The sequence below is a fragment of the Populus nigra genome, chromosome 11, assembly GCF_951802175.1.
Source record: "Populus nigra chromosome 11, ddPopNigr1.1, whole genome shotgun sequence".
In the NCBI taxonomy this organism is placed as follows: domain Eukaryota; kingdom Viridiplantae; phylum Streptophyta; class Magnoliopsida; order Malpighiales; family Salicaceae; genus Populus; species Populus nigra.
The window spans coordinates 10469676-10487262 of NC_084862.1; the positions used below are offsets into that span (position 1 = coordinate 10469676).

At 30.0% G+C, this 17587-nt stretch overlaps 1 protein-coding gene across 1 annotated transcript; it reads right to left on the minus strand.

Annotated features, from left to right (window-relative positions):
* Positions 1-9772: 9772 nt before the first annotated feature.
* Positions 9773-13376, minus strand: LOC133668291 (cyclic dof factor 3-like). Its single transcript, XM_062088066.1, has 2 exons — positions 13136-13376; positions 9773-11751 (listed from the first exon to the last, which is right to left on the minus strand). The coding sequence occupies exons 1-2, from the start codon at positions 13226-13228 to the stop codon at positions 10363-10365; spliced, it is 1482 nt and encodes a 493-aa protein (XP_061944050.1). The 5' UTR covers positions 13229-13376; the 3' UTR covers positions 9773-10362.
* Between the last annotated feature and the right edge of the window lie 4211 nt (positions 13377-17587).

The window sequence follows — 17587 nt, forward strand, 5'->3', positions numbered from 1 at the left end:
TTTAACAATATCTTTTCATTTATTTTCTTTTTTTTTTGTTTTTTCAAATCCCAACCGAAACTAAGCATGCCATAAAGCTAATAATTTTTCATTACTTTTTCTTCTTTATTTATATTTTTTTTTTTGCATTATTTTATGGAATTTTAGTTATTATTTTGTATTTATTTCATTTAGAATAAGTTTTTGTAAATTTAAGATCACAAATATTACCACTTGTAAATAATTATGTTGAATTTCAGTTGTTATTTAAATATGTTTTTCATTATTTTGTTGAATTTTAGTTATTTTTTTCCAATTTTGTTGTTAAATTTCAGTTAAATGTGTATGATTAATTTGAAGTATTATTTTGATTTATTTAAAATTTAAATTAAATCCTTGTAAATTTAGAATTAAATATATTACTACTTAAAAGATCTGAATTTTGTGTGAAATTCAATTATTCTAATTTGTTGGAAGAAATTGAATAAAATCAACTAGTTTGTAGCATTTATGTTGTGTATTTGTAGGTTTAAAAATTTTGGATAGCCTCTAATATAGAGAAGGTGCTCTTGAGTTTTTTTAAAAAATAGAAATCATTTAATTTTTTTCATTAATATGTGTTGATCCCTAGGGGAAAGTCTATTGCACGTTGTGAGTATAGGATTGGTGCTAGTTCTTCTAGTCGCGATGCTAACGACCACGATTCATTAGGCGCCAACCAAGAACAAGCACCTGAGGCACATGCATCGACATATCACAAAGGGTCATCGAGTGCGATATGTCAAGGAGGGGTCCCATCACAACATGATCCATTTATCCGCAAGTAGGAGGTCTAGTGGAAGCATTATCTTTCAATGTAAGTTTGAATCATTTTCACAATAACATGCTTAATAATTTTTTAAAAAATAATTTTACTTAACAAATGCAATTTTAGATTTACAAACATTGAGGCTATCAGAACAATAACATCGGCCTTTAAATTGTCAATAGAAATTTCATTATTTCAATAGAGCTAGGTTTCCAAACATCTTGAATTGAAACTGCAGGTTGATGCATGGTTTTTAAAGTTTAAGGTTATTATTAACTTAAATATTTTTTTTATTATGTTAATTTGGTTTCCTAATTGAAATTACTGAAATTTACCTTTTATAAATTTTTATTACAAGGAAAAATTTGAATGGGAGAGAGCGGATGATAATGTTGCTAGAAGGATTTTGAAGAATCACGCTACAATAAGATAAGATTGAAATCAACATAATTTTTTTTAATCCAAATACCAAAATTTTATTTTTCATTTACTAATAGATAATTTATTGGCAACATATAGATTGCATGTTTTTTTTATGATGCCTAAAAAATAAAAAAATATGCGAGAGAAAGTGAGCTTCCAGCTTGGAATGACATGGCGGTTTGGAAGGATTTTAAATTGTCATATATCTCAAAGGCTATATGGGCAAAGTACATTGAGTACGTGATGTCCATGTTATTCACACGATGGTTACAGTCCAATGTGGAGAACCAGAACCAGCTTGTTCACGGTTTCATTACCACCCACACTAGCAGCCATGTTCTGTTTATTTCGCAAACGAAGTGAATGGTAAGATTATTTTTTATTTCTTTAATTTTTTAATTTGTTATTTTTAATAAATATATTTAATTGACAACATTTTTATCTTGCAAGCTACAATTCTTGAACGTGAGCCAAGCCCGATGTAGCTCTTGGTTGAAACACATGTGCAGAGTGATGACCACTTAAAAAGGGTGCAGTAGTTCATGGATACCCAACCTCAGCACTTTGTGATATGTTGGTTTTCAACCACTAATTTTATTAAGTTATAATTTCCTTCAATTTGATGAATTTAGTTTTATCTTTCCGGGAACAACCACTTGAAGGAGAGATACGGGGACGATTCTTCACCCCATCCAGATCTCGATTCGGATTTGTGGTTGAAGGCAGGATCGTCTGGTGGGCCCAATAGAAATCAGATATAAGGACTCTCTAACATGCCGAGAACTTGTATACGAACCATAATGTTTTGACTATTGGACGTTTGCAATCGATCTAAAGCACTCAAACTACAAAGTACAAGATCGGGTGGCTCATTGCAATGAAAAATATGAACGACTCATTTTTATGACATTAATGAGCTGTTATATGATCATCCCAATATGGAAAGATTGGCTAGACTCATGCTAGTTTGCTAGAAGATTTTAAGCCTCTATTGAAAAATGTCATTCTCAATTGTTTGGAAGAGTTACTAGGTCCTATTTTGAGAAGTCTAGTTTTCAGCCCAACTAGAATTACTACAATATTCCTTATGTAGTTAAAAATATGGTCTAAAGAGTATATGAATGTCTGGTCTGGTAGGTTGCAAATTTTAACCTATAGTTATGTCATATCTTCACTAGAGCTTTCATACACCTGCATACACTTAATTTATTATCTAATCAATCCTAATCGTATTAAGATTTTGTATTCAAGTTGTATTCCTAATGCAATTAGGATTTTCACTTTTTAGCTCTAATGAATTATCTCAATGTGTTGTTTCTAGTCTTTTTCTTGAAATTGTGCTAGAAATCCTTTATTTAGCTCCATTTTACACCTTGTATCTTCATAACACTATAAAGCACAAAATAAATTGTGTTTATTTAAGACATAAAACATGCATAAAAGACTAAAACTAAGGTACTAAAAAGATAGAATAATACAAGTATATCATATGGCAACTAGAAACCTTAAATGGCCTTCAAAGTTTCTAGTTAATGAACTGATTTTATTTTTAATGATAAAGGTGCCTAATATGCTTACATGCTAAGAGTTTCCCTAAACTAGTACCATGTGTTTTTTTATTATTAAAAGTAAAAAATATGATGACACGAGATAATGATTTAGGATCTGGCCCATATAAAAGGCTCGATCCTCAATTTTACAACATAAGCATTAGACCTGAGATGATGGTGAACAAATGATAGGCATATATGCCTTTTCATGATTATTGTTGCATGTGGCGGCATCGCGATGATCGTTTTCTTGAATCAAGATCTTTAAACGTGGGTGAAAATAATAAAGAATTCTTGTTTTTTATTAATTAAAAGGCTTGGAGTTATCATCTAGTATTTTTATCACTAAGAACCTTAATTGGTCTTCAGAGTCTAGATAAAGGGACTAGTTGTCTATAAAGAGGACAATATCACCCCTAGTACACCCTACCTAAGGCATTATTGTTTATTCTAAATAATGATATGTTTATTAGTCAAAGCAGGTTCACCCTAATATAATGGATCATTGCTATATGGATCGAGCATAGCCATTCTAAAGCCCAAACATATTTTGTTTTCATGTTTTTTGTTTCTTTTAATATTCAAGAATGCGTCTTATATATTCGTTCATAATATTTGATGTTAAAATAAACAAATTGTTTTTTTAGTGTTTTTGAAATATAGGTCATGTTCTCATGATATATATATATATATATATATATATATATATATATATATATATATATATATATATCACTATTTTTCTTGAGTTTTGGTATTTTAAAAAAGTTAAATCATACCATGTATTTTTATTTATTTTTTATGAAAATATAATTTGTATTTGAGAGACTTGGCCATGTGTAATAATAATATTAAAATATATTTTTTAAAAGAAATATTTTGTTCTTTTTGTAGAAGGAAACAAGTTTATTTAATATTGAAAAAACACCTCGCATGTAGATTACAATTCCAAAAATTTAATAATAAAAAGAGCAAAATATGATAGACATAAAAAACTTGTTGCAAATAGGTCACTTGAAGACATAAAAATTGAATTATTAAAAAAATAAAGGGTTGTGTTTGGCAACACTAAAAAAGAAAAAAATAAACAATGCTAACAGAATCAATAGGGCGTGTTTGCCAAACACACCCTTAGCTAAAAATCGTAAGCTTAGAACTTGTTTTAAGGCTGTGTTTAGCAAGCTCTCTTTAAAGGCAAAAAATTCATTTTTTTCCTTTTGAAAATTTATAATTAGCCAAATATGTTTTTACCATTTGATGGACTTAGTTTAGCCACGTGTGTTGGGTTTCCCAATTCAAGCCTATAAGCTCGAAAAATGACCCATAAATAGAAAAGAAAGAAATAAGATCAAAAGGTATTTTTACTTGAGTTTTTTCAAGAACATGAAGAATATTCATACAAACCCAGAAATTGAATCAACGAAAAAAACTAAACAAAACCGTATAAAAGTCACAGAGAGATTAAACAAGGGAGATTAAAGCATAATGATGCATCAAATGGGGAAAACATGTCATAAATCGCATGAACCATACCTGAAAACCTTTAACCATAACCCAAGCATTTAAAAGTGCTTAGGATCTATTAATCCAAAACTAGCTTCAAAAAAATAAAGTAAGAGCATAAAACAATCATGTATAAGTTTGAGTTTCAATTTAAGTACACATATAGATCAACACATTAGTTTTTAAGAAATTAAAAATGACAGCCTAAGAACCTTCATCATAAATCTAGAAAAACCCAGAAGCCAGCCAAAAAAGGCTTAAATCTATAAATTGACTAAAATATTGTAATATTGGCCAAAACCTACTTCAAACACAATTATGATGACCTATTAAAACTTTCAAAACTAAAAGAAAACAAGTAAAAGAAACAAACCAATAATTCACCCACATTATCAACAGAAAACTAAAAGCACATTTCTAGGATCGTTGAATACTATTACATCAGTTTTAGAATTTTTCTTTCATCATCTTTAACATGTACAAAAGTTTGACTAAAATCAACATCATGTCAAAGAACAAATTAAGATCATAGTCTAGGCAAATAAAACATCAATGCATTCAACCAAAACAAAACTAAGTGATCAACCTGAACTCCAAAACATCAAAATTGACATTTAAACATGCTAATTACATGATTTTAATAATCAAAGAACTACAAGTTATATACTTAAAACCATTTTGAACTCATTTTTTTTCTAAATAATGCATATTAAATCTAAGAAAAAAAATATAGAAATGAAATTGAAATTGAACTCATTACGTCTAAATTGAAATGAAATAAATAGAATTAACAATAAACAAGTAAAATATAGACATGAAAGACATTAAAAGAGAGGTGTGCCCATTAGGCTATACCATCTCACCAAAGATTTAGGTATACCTTCTTGAATAATGTAGCTTTTTTTTTCTAGATTTTCTTAACTTTTTCTCTCTATTTTTTTGTAACTAGAAACCAAAAATCTTCTATGTTTTCTCTATATTTTTTATCTCCAAAAATCGACCTCCCTATTACAAAATAAGAAGTTGTAAAACCATGGTGGTTTTTCCAAGAGATTTTATGAAAGATTCTTATTCTTTCTCTTCCAAAACCCTCATCTTAAAAGTGATTGTGCCTGGTTTCTATTTTTGTCTTTTTGTAAATTGAATCCAAGCATGAGGAAACAACTTTATAGTCTTTTCTTTCATGGGTGAATTTTTTTTCAGTCATATCTAAGTGGGTTGGGTATTTTGTCAAAATCATTGTGGATATTTCAACATAAACATACCATTCATGGACCTGAACCCTGTAGAGATGATGCAAATTTACCATTAGAAACAAACCTCACTTGATTTGGAGGTCTAGAACTCAACATTCATTGGTTAGAAGGTTTTCCCTTAATCAACTTGAATCTGCTAATGCAGGGGAGGCATTATGCCAAATGAGGTATAAATGTTTGATAAGGATAGCTTATCCTTGTAAAGAAAGTGTTTCTCAGTCGATTGGTGCTAATTAGAGCCTTTAAGGTGGTTCAAGATGTCACAATTATTCGTATGAAAATAGCAACTCAATTACTCTTCTCGGCTAAAGATGAACAAAAAGAAACAATGACTAAATGACGTGTTATTCATTCTCTTCATTAAAATCTAAGTAACATGTCATTTGTCTAGACCCTAAAAATTATGGTTTTTAAATAGGATTTTTAAGAGTTTTAATTTACTCCTTATTCTTTCAATTTCAGTATATACATCCTTAATCAATCACAAAACCTCTTGATCTCTGGAATTTTGGCTCTTCAAATTTTCAATTGGGTCCCATATCTTCCAATTATTACAGATTGATTCGAAGTAGACATCCAAACTTAATTTTTTTTTTTAAACTGAGTTCTTAATTGAATCAACAAAACTTATTAGAAGTTTAATTAAGTCTTTGAACTTAATTAATTCTTCTAATTTTGGCCAAATTGACTTTTAAACTTAACTTGTTCTTCAATTAAGACAATTAAACCTTTTAGAATTAAGTTCTTAAACTTAATTAATTCTTCAATTTTGGTCAAGTTAGATTTTAACCTTAAAATTTGTTTCAAATTAATTCTTTCTTTAGCCCATCATATTCTAATTTGATTATTCTTCTAGCATTTTGACCTATTACCGCTCAAGGGCTTGTCCCATAAATATTTTGGATTTTAAATTTCTAATTTTTTTTTATTTTTTGAATAAAAATTGAATATATATATATATATATATATATATATATATATATATATATATATATATAAAACAAGAATGCCACCTCTCACAATTAATGGGTCTATGTGGGATTGTATCGATCCACCCCAAATCCATTTACACCATCAAATAAAGGTGTCCCAAAAAGTAACACAAGAAAATTCATCACACAGGCACATCAACATGAATATAAAATATTCATATTAAAATAAAAAAATGAGTATATAAAAATAAACATCAATATTAAAATTTTACATATATTTATATTTTAATTTTTTAAGAATAATATTGTCACCGTAAATGACTTTGTTTTTTGAAAGCAACTAACTGGATGAATGAGATAGTAACTTAAAAGGGTATTGTCGGGGGTCACTCTCAAATCCAATAGTCCAGGTTCATAAGAAAAGAAAACCTTTTATATTTGTTTCTTATAAATTTTTTATTTAGAAAAAATAATTTAAAACTCTCTTGTCCTTAACCTAGGATAATGACTAATGTTGGGTCATTTATTCTAGGTGGACTTTTACAAAGTGAAATTGACCCGTTAATCATTAACCTAGGAGAATGACCAAAATTGGCTCATTTATCTTAGGTAGACTTGTGAAAATAAAATTTCAACCCGATATTCATTAACCTATGATAATAACCAAAATTGGTTAATTTATCCCAAGTGGACTTACAAAAATAAAATTGTGCCAAATACAACACCCACAGCCAACAATTCAAAAAAACACTTCCGCATCACAAAATAAATTCACAATCTCAACACTAACAAGCTTTCTCAACTATCCATAACACATTACCCAATCAAAATCATTCTAGAATAACATATGGATTATTCAATAGCATGATATCACTTCAAATAATAGCGATCCATCACAATAAATAATCAATCTTTTATCAAAAAAATCAATAATATATTAATCATACTTAAAACAATTATTTGGCGTTTGGAATTGATCTTCTAGAGTGGCTGGGGTCATTGGGAAGTTGCTAGAGTGGTGGTGGCAGTATTGACAATTTAGACAATGTTGGTGTGTGGGATCACGCATCGTTACTATCACCAACGCGTGGGACCACACACCACTTCCAATGAGGGGTTTTTTTGGAGGATTGGGAGTGCCTTCTCCTTGCCTTCCTTCTTGCACTAAGAGTGATGCACACTAACCACCACCTATGGGAAGAAATCTAACCACTCAAAGTTTCGGGTCTTCTCCTCCTCTCTCCTCTTATCTCTTGGATTGTCTATCTCTTGTCGAATGCTTGGTTGCTCTACCTGGTGTTGCTGTCATTTATAGTTGTGAGGTGGACTGTTATGGTCAATAATGGTTGGAAGTTGTGCTACCATTGGTGGTGATGGTGTTAGCCAAATTATTGTGTTGTTCAGTTCGAGTTCACAATCGAAAGGAGGAAATATAGATTGTTTTGGTTGGAAAACAAGGAAGCTACTAGCTTCGTGATTGATGATGTTGCTTCCATGATAGGAAACCTTGTTGGCTGTGTTTGGGCTGGAATTCAGCAAAGAACAAGAAAGAGTTTGATGTGTGTGTGAGAGAAAAAAAAGAGATATTTTATTTTCTCTCTTTTTCTGCCCGATTTGATACTCTTTTTCTTTCTTTACTCCATTCTTAAAATCTCCATTTTAGGAATTTTTGTAATATATTGAAAAATAGAGGTAAAAAACAAGTGATGAAAAGTAGAATGAATGAATAAAAGAACAAGTTTTAGAAAAACCAAGAACAAACAACAAAGGAAGAAAAGAACTTAGAAAATTTGTGGATTTACTTTCCACACATCCAAAACACCTATTTATAGAAGTTGAGAACCAAAACATTAATTACTCATAATTCATTAATGTTTATTAATTATGATGAATGCTTATTAATAAATATTCATAAATTATCACAGTTCATGAAAATTCATAAATACATTCATTCTTATCACATTATAATTAATGTATGTATTAAGAAGTTTTAGGGATTAAAAATCACTAATCATTACAAGGACTTTATTGCAAAAAAAAGTATTTTTTATTAATCAAACCAAAGCCCAGACTTATAAGCTCACTAGCCAATCTACAAAACTATTTTGAGTTTAAAACTTTTTTTATCCAAAGGTTATTTGATAATAATTTTTTATTATCTTTAATTAGTTTTAAAACATGTTAACATTCCAATAAAGATTTTAACCTTAAATGTGAGTTACCTCATTTTTAATTTTGTCTTAAAAGTGTCAATTACATGTTTTATAAAACCAATTTCAATATAGGTTTAACTTCACACCATCCTACTATATAAACAACAAGCAAAACTTATTTCTTTTCTGTATGGGATGGGATTGGAGTTTTTAGAAGGTTTTGAGTGTTTTTTAAAATACGGTAGCCAAGAGTTTTTTTAGGTCAATTTTTTATTTTTTTTTCTAACAATTTATTTAAATTGTATTAATGTTTCTTATTAAATAGTTTATTTTGAATCTCACTTTTATAGTGGCCTTAGAAGTGCCTTTCCAACATGACTTTACTGCTTTTATCTCGGAAACTATTGAAACCATTCTTTCCAATGAGATGACTCACGAGGCACATATTCCTTAGGAATGGTGAATCATTCCTGTCACAGGAAAGGAACTTTTTCTGGAAAAAAGAAGGAATATAATCACAAAGATGAGCTTTATATATTGTGATTAACGAAACCACGTACTTGGCACAGTTAAAAAAGAGAGTATAAACAGGAGAATAGTTAAAAAGTTAGCTCACCATGATCTTTATATACTTTTTTAAAAATTTATTGTTCTCTTTTTTTTTTTTTATGATTGAAGAGAGATGATAGATTCATGATCCTTTTTTTTAATTGAAGTTTGCTTTGGTGATTTGTAAAAAAAAAAATTTAAAAAGCGAATAAGAAAATTTAGTTTTTAATAGAAACATACATTTTTTTTATTCCAAATCATTATAGAGTTTTTGAATTTTTCCACATTGTTGTTACTTTTTATTCAATTAAATATGCTGCTAATAAAAAAAAATTATTATCAAAACAAAAAAATATTACATTAATCATAAAAGATAATTCCGATAAAAAATAATGCATTTCTCATTAATAATTTATTTGTTTTTCTTCATACCAATAAAAAACCAAGAAAACAAGGTTATTAGACTCGATCAAGAGCTTGATCTAAACCTAGTTTAATCGAGTACAATCCGAAATATCATTTTAATATTTTTAAAAACTATCCAAACCATATCATTTTTAAATCAGGTTTAAACTAAGTCGAACAATTCAGGAGGACACCAGTTATGGAGGCTGAGTGATTTGCTTTGAAACCAGGATTGGTCCCTGTACCATGTTATGGAGTCGTCATGTTTAATAACACCCTAGCAGGCTAAAAGAACTTCCGGACAAATTTACACAGAAGTCGAAACCTTAGATGAAGTCCTAAATCACTGGTCTTTACAAACTCCGGAAGAGATTTACCATTCCGCTCGACGTGGTTGAGGTATGGCCAACAAGAACACAGTTACAGAATTTCAGAAAAGATCCTCCAGCTTCAGAAAACATTGGTTAGCCTTCTAATTCACATACAAGACGGAGCTTCATCTTATTCTTCTGCTGAATCTAAGCAGTAAAAGAGGCATATGAGTGTATTAGTTGAATCTAGATAGGCTGCAACAACTCATTTAACAACCCCTATTATTTACAATGTTGACTTGAAGAGATATGTGTTGACAGCGCTGCTGCTTATATTCCAGCATTTGATTTCGAAGAACTCGTCTTTCAGGCTTAATCAGAATTAGATCAGCAGGAATTGCATGCAAATTGAAGGGAAGCCCAAGTACCCATGATATGCCTAGAGAGGATCATGGGAGTGAGGTTCACCGTTCAAAATTTCAGCAGGTGTCCTTTAGCCACTCTCCTGGAAGGTTTGAGAGCGAGAAAGAGCTGCCGGGTTTGCTTCCAGTACATTAGTGGCATCAGATACATGACCACAGCCTTCTGCTTTGGTTTCAAAATTCTTGAATATAGAACCTTTTGATGTGGGATCCTTCTGGTCAGGCGGGAGACCAAATGTAGCCCATAGAGGACTCTTTGAAGCCTCACTTGGGTCATCAATTCTCAGAGTTTTCGGAACCAATATACATTTTTCTGTCTTTTCTTCATCCATAAATTTTGAATCTCTAGAATGCTTGCCTAATTTTGGTGAGCCATTTCCCGAGCAATAACTGGTGGTGGTAGAGGATGATGGAGAAAGGCAGCCATTCGATCCACACAGTGGTACATTTCCAGTTCCAGCAGTCCATGTGGGCATGCAACCCCAATAAGAAGCAGGTACAAATTGCAAAGGAATGTTGGGCGGACAAATGCTGGGAACTGCCAACATTGGTGTGGGGCACAATTGAACTTGAGTGGGAACATTTGTTATGCAAGCCTGGCCAGAGGAGTACTGAGCTGCAGCCATGGAAGTATCGTTATTCCAAGCTGGATTCCAAGGAAAAACCCATGAAGGAACAGAATAACAAAGCAGAGAATGTGGAGCGCTGAGGTTGTTAGAAGATGCTGGCAGATCAACTTGCTCCTGCATAATATTTTCAGGCAATTCATTTTCACAAACAATGAAAGGTGCCTTGGATGATCCACATGAGGGCGGCTCCTCTCCATTATCTTGATAATTGACTGAACTCATCTCAACATTTCTTTTTGGGTCTCCAAGATTAAGCACGGTCTCCATTGAATCACAAAGAGGTGCTTCAGGACCAAATTTTAGAACCGTCCCATTTGCCGTTGAGGGACTCAAAGTGGCCGCAGATTCAACAGATGATGAAAGTTGGTGACCGGCTGAGTCTGAGTTTTCCATCCTGGCAATAGGCATTCCATCAGAAGATACTAATATCTGACGATATTGAGTAGCTAAGTGCTTATTCTTCCGACGGCCAGCACCAATAGGGACATTTCTCATTGTTCCACCAGCTGTCCAATATCTTTGGCAATTCTTGCAGAAATGCCTCGGTTGGTTGACATTGTAGTTATTGAAGTAACAGAATTTTGTGTCTAAACTGTTGCATCGTGGACATGGTAGAATTTTATCTGGCTTCTTGAAGACTCCCTCTTTGTCTGTACCATTAGTCTCCAGCTGACCTTCCTTAGGCTTAGCAATTACTTCTGTCTCATTCACTTGCATTGCAGCTTGGATCTCTTCCTCACCTTGTCCTAAAGCAGAGAAGATTTCAGGTTCTTCTGAGTTTTCTTCACTAGCATCCTTAGTTTCTAATTTTGTTATGTCACTGCAGCTGCCCTGATATTAAACAAAAGAACATCAGAGTCGGAATAGAATTGCAAAATTAAGGGAAAAAAATAGATTAGCAGAGTTGAAATGGAATTAAGGGCCCTATATATCTTCACCACATTACAAATAAAAGGAGTACCATTATGCTGAAAGAATTTAAACAGGAATAAAGAGGGGAAATTTTGAGAATTTGGTTCGCTCGAGACTAATCAATTTTTCCAGTTTTCCAGCTACTTTCTTCTCTTCCTCCATCAGACTTGTATCATAAAATAAAATGAGCGTGCCTTGAAGGGATCATGCTCAGCCACCAAAAAATGCAGTTACCACATCAAAGCATGATTTACAAACAAGAATAATTATTTAAAAAAAGGCAACTTTTGATAGTATACAAAGAATGGGAAACAAAGTTGAAATTCAACCTGCTTTAAACTTACAAGAAAAAATAATGGAGCAGTTGGGAGTATGATTGCCATGATTAAATCACTTTTCATGCAACAGGAGAAGTATGATGAATTATTCGTTTTCAGCCCCACTATCAATCAATTGGAAAATATTTCAGAATTTAATTCAAAATGAACAAGGAAGATCAAATGCAACATACAACCTATTTTCACAAAGCTTTTCTCATTATAAAAGATGAAAAACAATATTTCATAGATTTTCCTAGATAAAGTAATTTCATCTTTCGATTTACAGTCCACGGTTAAATCAGAAATGAAAGTACTCATTTGAAATAAGATGTATACCATCGAGCTAAAATCACACAAACATAAAATTAGTAACTTGAATTTCTGGCATCGAAAGAAAATTCTGGGCCCAATTTTTTCAAAAATTCTTAGTTATATTTACATCATTCCTCAAACAAGTAAATGCCTTCTCAAAAAAAAAACAAATGAAGGAACAAAAGAAAAGAGAAAAACATACGAGGAAAGGAAGTTTCACGTTTGAACAACAGAGGAAACAGAACCTGCGTTTCGAACACGATATCCCAAAAACAATATTTCTACAAACAACACATGACATCCTTTATTCTTAACTACAAGGCTTACAAAAACTTAAAAACCAAAGACCTTCAGTATTTCCCATCAAGAAATGACCACTTTTTCATGCCAGTGTTTACTCAACCAAAAACCAATAACACGAAACAACAAAATACGGTCTCTATTATATTAATTTCAAGATTAATTTAAGCTCAAGCTCATTGCTTCTTGTATCAAACTAGACCACAAAAACAGCCTAAAACATCATATTAGTGCACAAACCAATACAAATCCAACAACCGAGGTAAAATCTCAAGACTTTCAGCTATAAAACTTAACTAAAAACCCTCTCCAAAAACTACATAAAAAAATGCAAAATGGGAATATCATTATATACATAGATGTGGGTGTACCTTGGCTAGTGGTTCGGCCGGAAACTGAGTGTCAGGCACCGGAATCTTTCTACCAAAGAGCTTGAAAGCTGGATCTTTGGACTCACCCTTCATGGTTTTTTTGCTGTATCAAAATAAAAGTTGCAAGCTTTGAAGAGCAGTGATAGTGACACCAAAACCCATATAGAAATTAGTACAACAATATAAAGCAAAAGGAATGTCAAAAAAGATTGAGAAAGAGAAAGAGATGGAAAAGGATAGGCTTTTTTCTTTTCTTTTCTTTTCCTTTTAGTGAGTAATAAGCTTTATAAAGTAATTGTTGGGGACTGTACGGGGTGGGAGTGTGATTAATATTTTTTAAAAAAATATTTATTGGTTAGATATATATTAAAATAATATTTTTTTTATTTTTAAATTTTATTTTTAATATTAATGTATTTAAATATTCAAAATTTAAAAATAATTTAAATTTTAAATTTTTTAAAAAATATAATTAAATCACGGTATCAAACACTGCTAGTATTATTATGTTAAAACAATAGTATTATTATATTAAAAAATAAAAAATAATAATAAAATATAAAAATAAGATGAAATGAAATTTACAAAGTGTTTTTTATTTTAAAATATATTAAAATAATATGTTTTTTATTTTTTAAACATTATTTTTAATATTAGTATATCAAAATGATCTGAAAATATTAAAAATATATTAATTTAAAATAAAAAAAAACTTATAAAATACTTATAAAACATAATGTCAAACATTGCATTAACGATTCTTTCTATCACTAAAATTAAAAAATCACAAATCCCTCTCCAAGTTAATCCACCCTGAAAAAGTCCAGAGGTGAAGGGATCAGAAGTTTTATTTAAAAAAAAAAAATGTTTTTCTTTGTTTTTTCAGATATTCAAATTGTTTTAAGGTAGTTTATAGAAATGAGAAAAGGCCATCACGATCACGATGATGTCTGTTGTCTCCTTATTTTACCACCTGTATTATTTTGTTATTGTTATTATTATTATTATTATTATTTGTCTACTTAAATGTTTTAGGGTGTTGGGGTTATTTTATATGTATAAACTAAGAAAACAAAATAATACAAGCTGTCTTGTTGATTATGTGTTTGAGTTTATCTATTATTATTAAAAAGCAAAACTAAAAGGAATTAATTTTTTTTTAAATTTGATTTTTTATGTTGTGTTGATTGATACTCTTCATTGATAATTTATTTTTATTTATTTTTTATAAAATTATTGAGACCTTGAAAAGCTACACATCATAATGTTGGTGCTTGGTTTCATCAAAAAAAAAAATCAATTTGATTATTTATAAGGAATTGAAAATGAGAGGATTGAAATTGAAAAAAAAATAACATGTGATTTACTTTTATATAAAAAAGGGGTCAATTCTTGACCCTCACTATTTTTTTTTCTTTTTAATTAGAACTTTTAATATTGTGTTGTTGGAGATTTGGAGTTAATAATTTTTTTATATATCTTTTATGTGATTATCTCAATTACAAAAAGTCATCTTGTCATTTTTATTTTTATTTTTTGTGCTCAAGGTCACAAAAAAAATTCCAATTTTATTATCTTAGAATAATTAAAAATTAGAAGCCGAAACTATATTAGTGAAATATTTAAAGTTCTTTTAAAAAAAATGTGTTAGCATCATTTCTAAACTTTTTGTCTTTATGTTTTGTCAAAAATCATTGTTCATCCTTGTAGTTTTAAAATTATATAATTAAGTTCAAAACTTTATTTTTCTTTCATTTGAGTCCTTACGTTTAAGAGAGAAAGAGAGTGTTGTTGGATTACAATGAAAAAGAGAAAAAGACTGACAAATATTCATTTTTCAACAACATCAATTGTAGTTTTTTGTGTTAGTGGGTTCCATTTGCTTAGAAAAGTTATATTTAGGTCTTCTTTTCTATTTTTCTTGCCCCAAAAAAAATAAATCAAGCTTTAGAATTTTATTTTGATTCACTAGTTAAATAGTGATTTAATTCCCAAATAGGTGTTTTTAGATCCTTAGAGTAATATTTAGGTGTTTTCAGCAATTATAAATAGCCAAAATTTATCATATCGCTTACCATAAAAGGCAATGTCGCTTACCATAGAAGACAATAATTTGTTATGTCGCTTACCATAGCAAGTAATATATTACCTTCTATTTTTGTTTTCTTTTTAAATGAGGTAGGGCAAACAACATGTAATTCGTCCCTAAAATAATAAAAATTAAAGGGCCAAGGAGCATGGGCTTTTCAAAGCCTGTGCTCCTGGTCTTTTTAGTTTTTTTATTTTATTTTATTTTTTTATTTTTATCTTTTAATATTTATTTGTTTTGAATTGAACAATATAATTTGTTTTAATTTAATATTTGTGGGTTTTTTCACAATTTCAAGCAAAATCTTCAATTTTACAAACTCCAATTTTTTTTCATAGAACAAAAAGATAATTTAATAAAGAACAAAGTTTTAAAATCAAATTTAGCCCTTCACCCAACTCAGGTAAATTTTAAAAAAATATAAACACGATACAGTCTATGATCTAAATCACAAGTTTAATAGCTTATACTATAAAACCCGAGTCATTCTAATAAATTATGTTTTTAGTATTTTTTTGAAAAAAAAAACATTTATATCATCTTAGGATTTTGGTTTTTTTGGGTTCAAAATTTCTTGGCTGCTAGTGGCAATTTTTTTCTCAAAATTTAACAAGATAGCTTGCCAAACTTGAATAAAAAAATTTTTGTTAGATTAAAAAAAAATAGTGTAACCCGCACCGTAATAACCTCGAATACTTATCTAGTTTGCACTAATGTGCAAGTGCCCAAAATTTATAAATTGGATAATAGCTGTTATCTAACTACCTTTTATTTTCATTAATTCTTTTAATATTTTTCATTATTAAAAAAAAAGTTTAAGATAAATTAATCCTCTTTTATATATATATAATTTAAACTAATATAAGGTCAGTCTAAAAGATAGTACTCCCGTCAAACTTCTTATATAATTCCAAAAATAATAAAAATAAATAAATGAGGTGATTTACAAGGAAGAGTACCATGGCTATCGCTAACATGAAAAGTGGTGGAATAAAAGGAAATGGGATTTGGTGACAGTTGGCATCCGAGTCAGCCAAGAGATGTAGTGGCAATGGATGGAGCTGACGCAAGAAAGAAAGACAAAAGCGAAAAAGCAAAAGGAACTTTTGTGGCCCGAAAAAGAGCTTAAACTTGCAAAGACGAGGCCCTCCCCTGAGGCACTCGCTTTTCTCGCCGCCTTCAATGTCTTCGCCGGTTAGCTCCTGTGAGGGAGGGAGGGAGGGAGGGCCCTTGGGTCTTCTTGTACTCGTTAAACAAGGAAAAATATAAAACAGAAAAGAACCTCTCTTTTTTCTTTTTTCTTTTTCTTTTTCTTTTTGTAATTGAATAAAATCAGAGGAGTGTGCAATGGATGATGTTCTCGTGGAGGTAGCAACAAAACTACAGCAACAAATGGGTCCAATTCCTTGCAATTTGTATGCAAATTGGGTGGGTTCAATGTTCGATAAGGCAATTACTTTTTTAATTAATATAGGTGTCTAAACCAGCTTACATGCATATCGATTAATTTTAGAAACCTTAAAGTTAACGATTATGTAAATCTTTAGTGGCCATGAGATTTATATGACTCGAACTGATGATCTCTTAAAAGTAAACCTAAAACCTGACCAGATAAATTATATCCCTCAAAATTACAAACTATATTATCTTAACACTAGCTTAGCTTGCAAAGGAAAAGATTGTTCATAAATAATTGATTTTTTAATAATGGTACTTCTTTTTCTTTTTCGATCATATACTTACTATTTAAGTAAAGTAAAAGGTTTCAAAATATGTCTGTGTTAAGTCTTCATTTTTACATTGTTGAATTACAAATTAGTCCTCTTAGATATCTTATCCTCGGTGAACAAAACTAGGGTTTTTAAGCTCAAAGATTACATCTAGAAATTATAAAAAAATCGAGAAAATTATAGTGTATTTTTAAAGTCTTTATTTCAATAATATGTTCTTAAAAACAACACAAAAATTGTTTATAAATGGTTAAAAACTTACACAAGTAAAAGAATTCATTGCTAAACAAAAAAATTATTAAAAATCAAAATTAACTAAAAATATAATTAAATAACAAAAAAAAATCATCTTATAGATCTATTTTGAGGATATCCATGTGTCAAAGTATATTGAAAAGGTCATTAAACCAATAGTCAAAGTATATCTTAGTTGTTTCTTTTTTTTTTTCTAGACAGTAACTAAATGCTATCATACTCTTCCTTTGTCTTTTAGGTTCTTATATTTTTTTTTAATTTAGTCCTTATATGTCCAAATTATTTTCCTTTGGTTACAAATTTTTCTTTTTTAAAAAAGTGTTTCAAATTATTTTTTTCCTTTTCAGAAGTAGATTTATTGTTTTTTCCTTTTAAAAA

Coding starts and splice junctions, on each gene's coding strand:
- LOC133668291 (XM_062088066.1), bottom strand. CDS start 13,228: ATGAAGGGTGAGTCCAAAGATCCAGCTTTCAAGCTCTTTGGTAGAAAG. Junction 11,752..13,135: donor CGGCCGAACCACTAGCCAAG/GTACACCCACAT, acceptor GTTTAATATCAG/GGCAGCTGCAGTGACATAAC.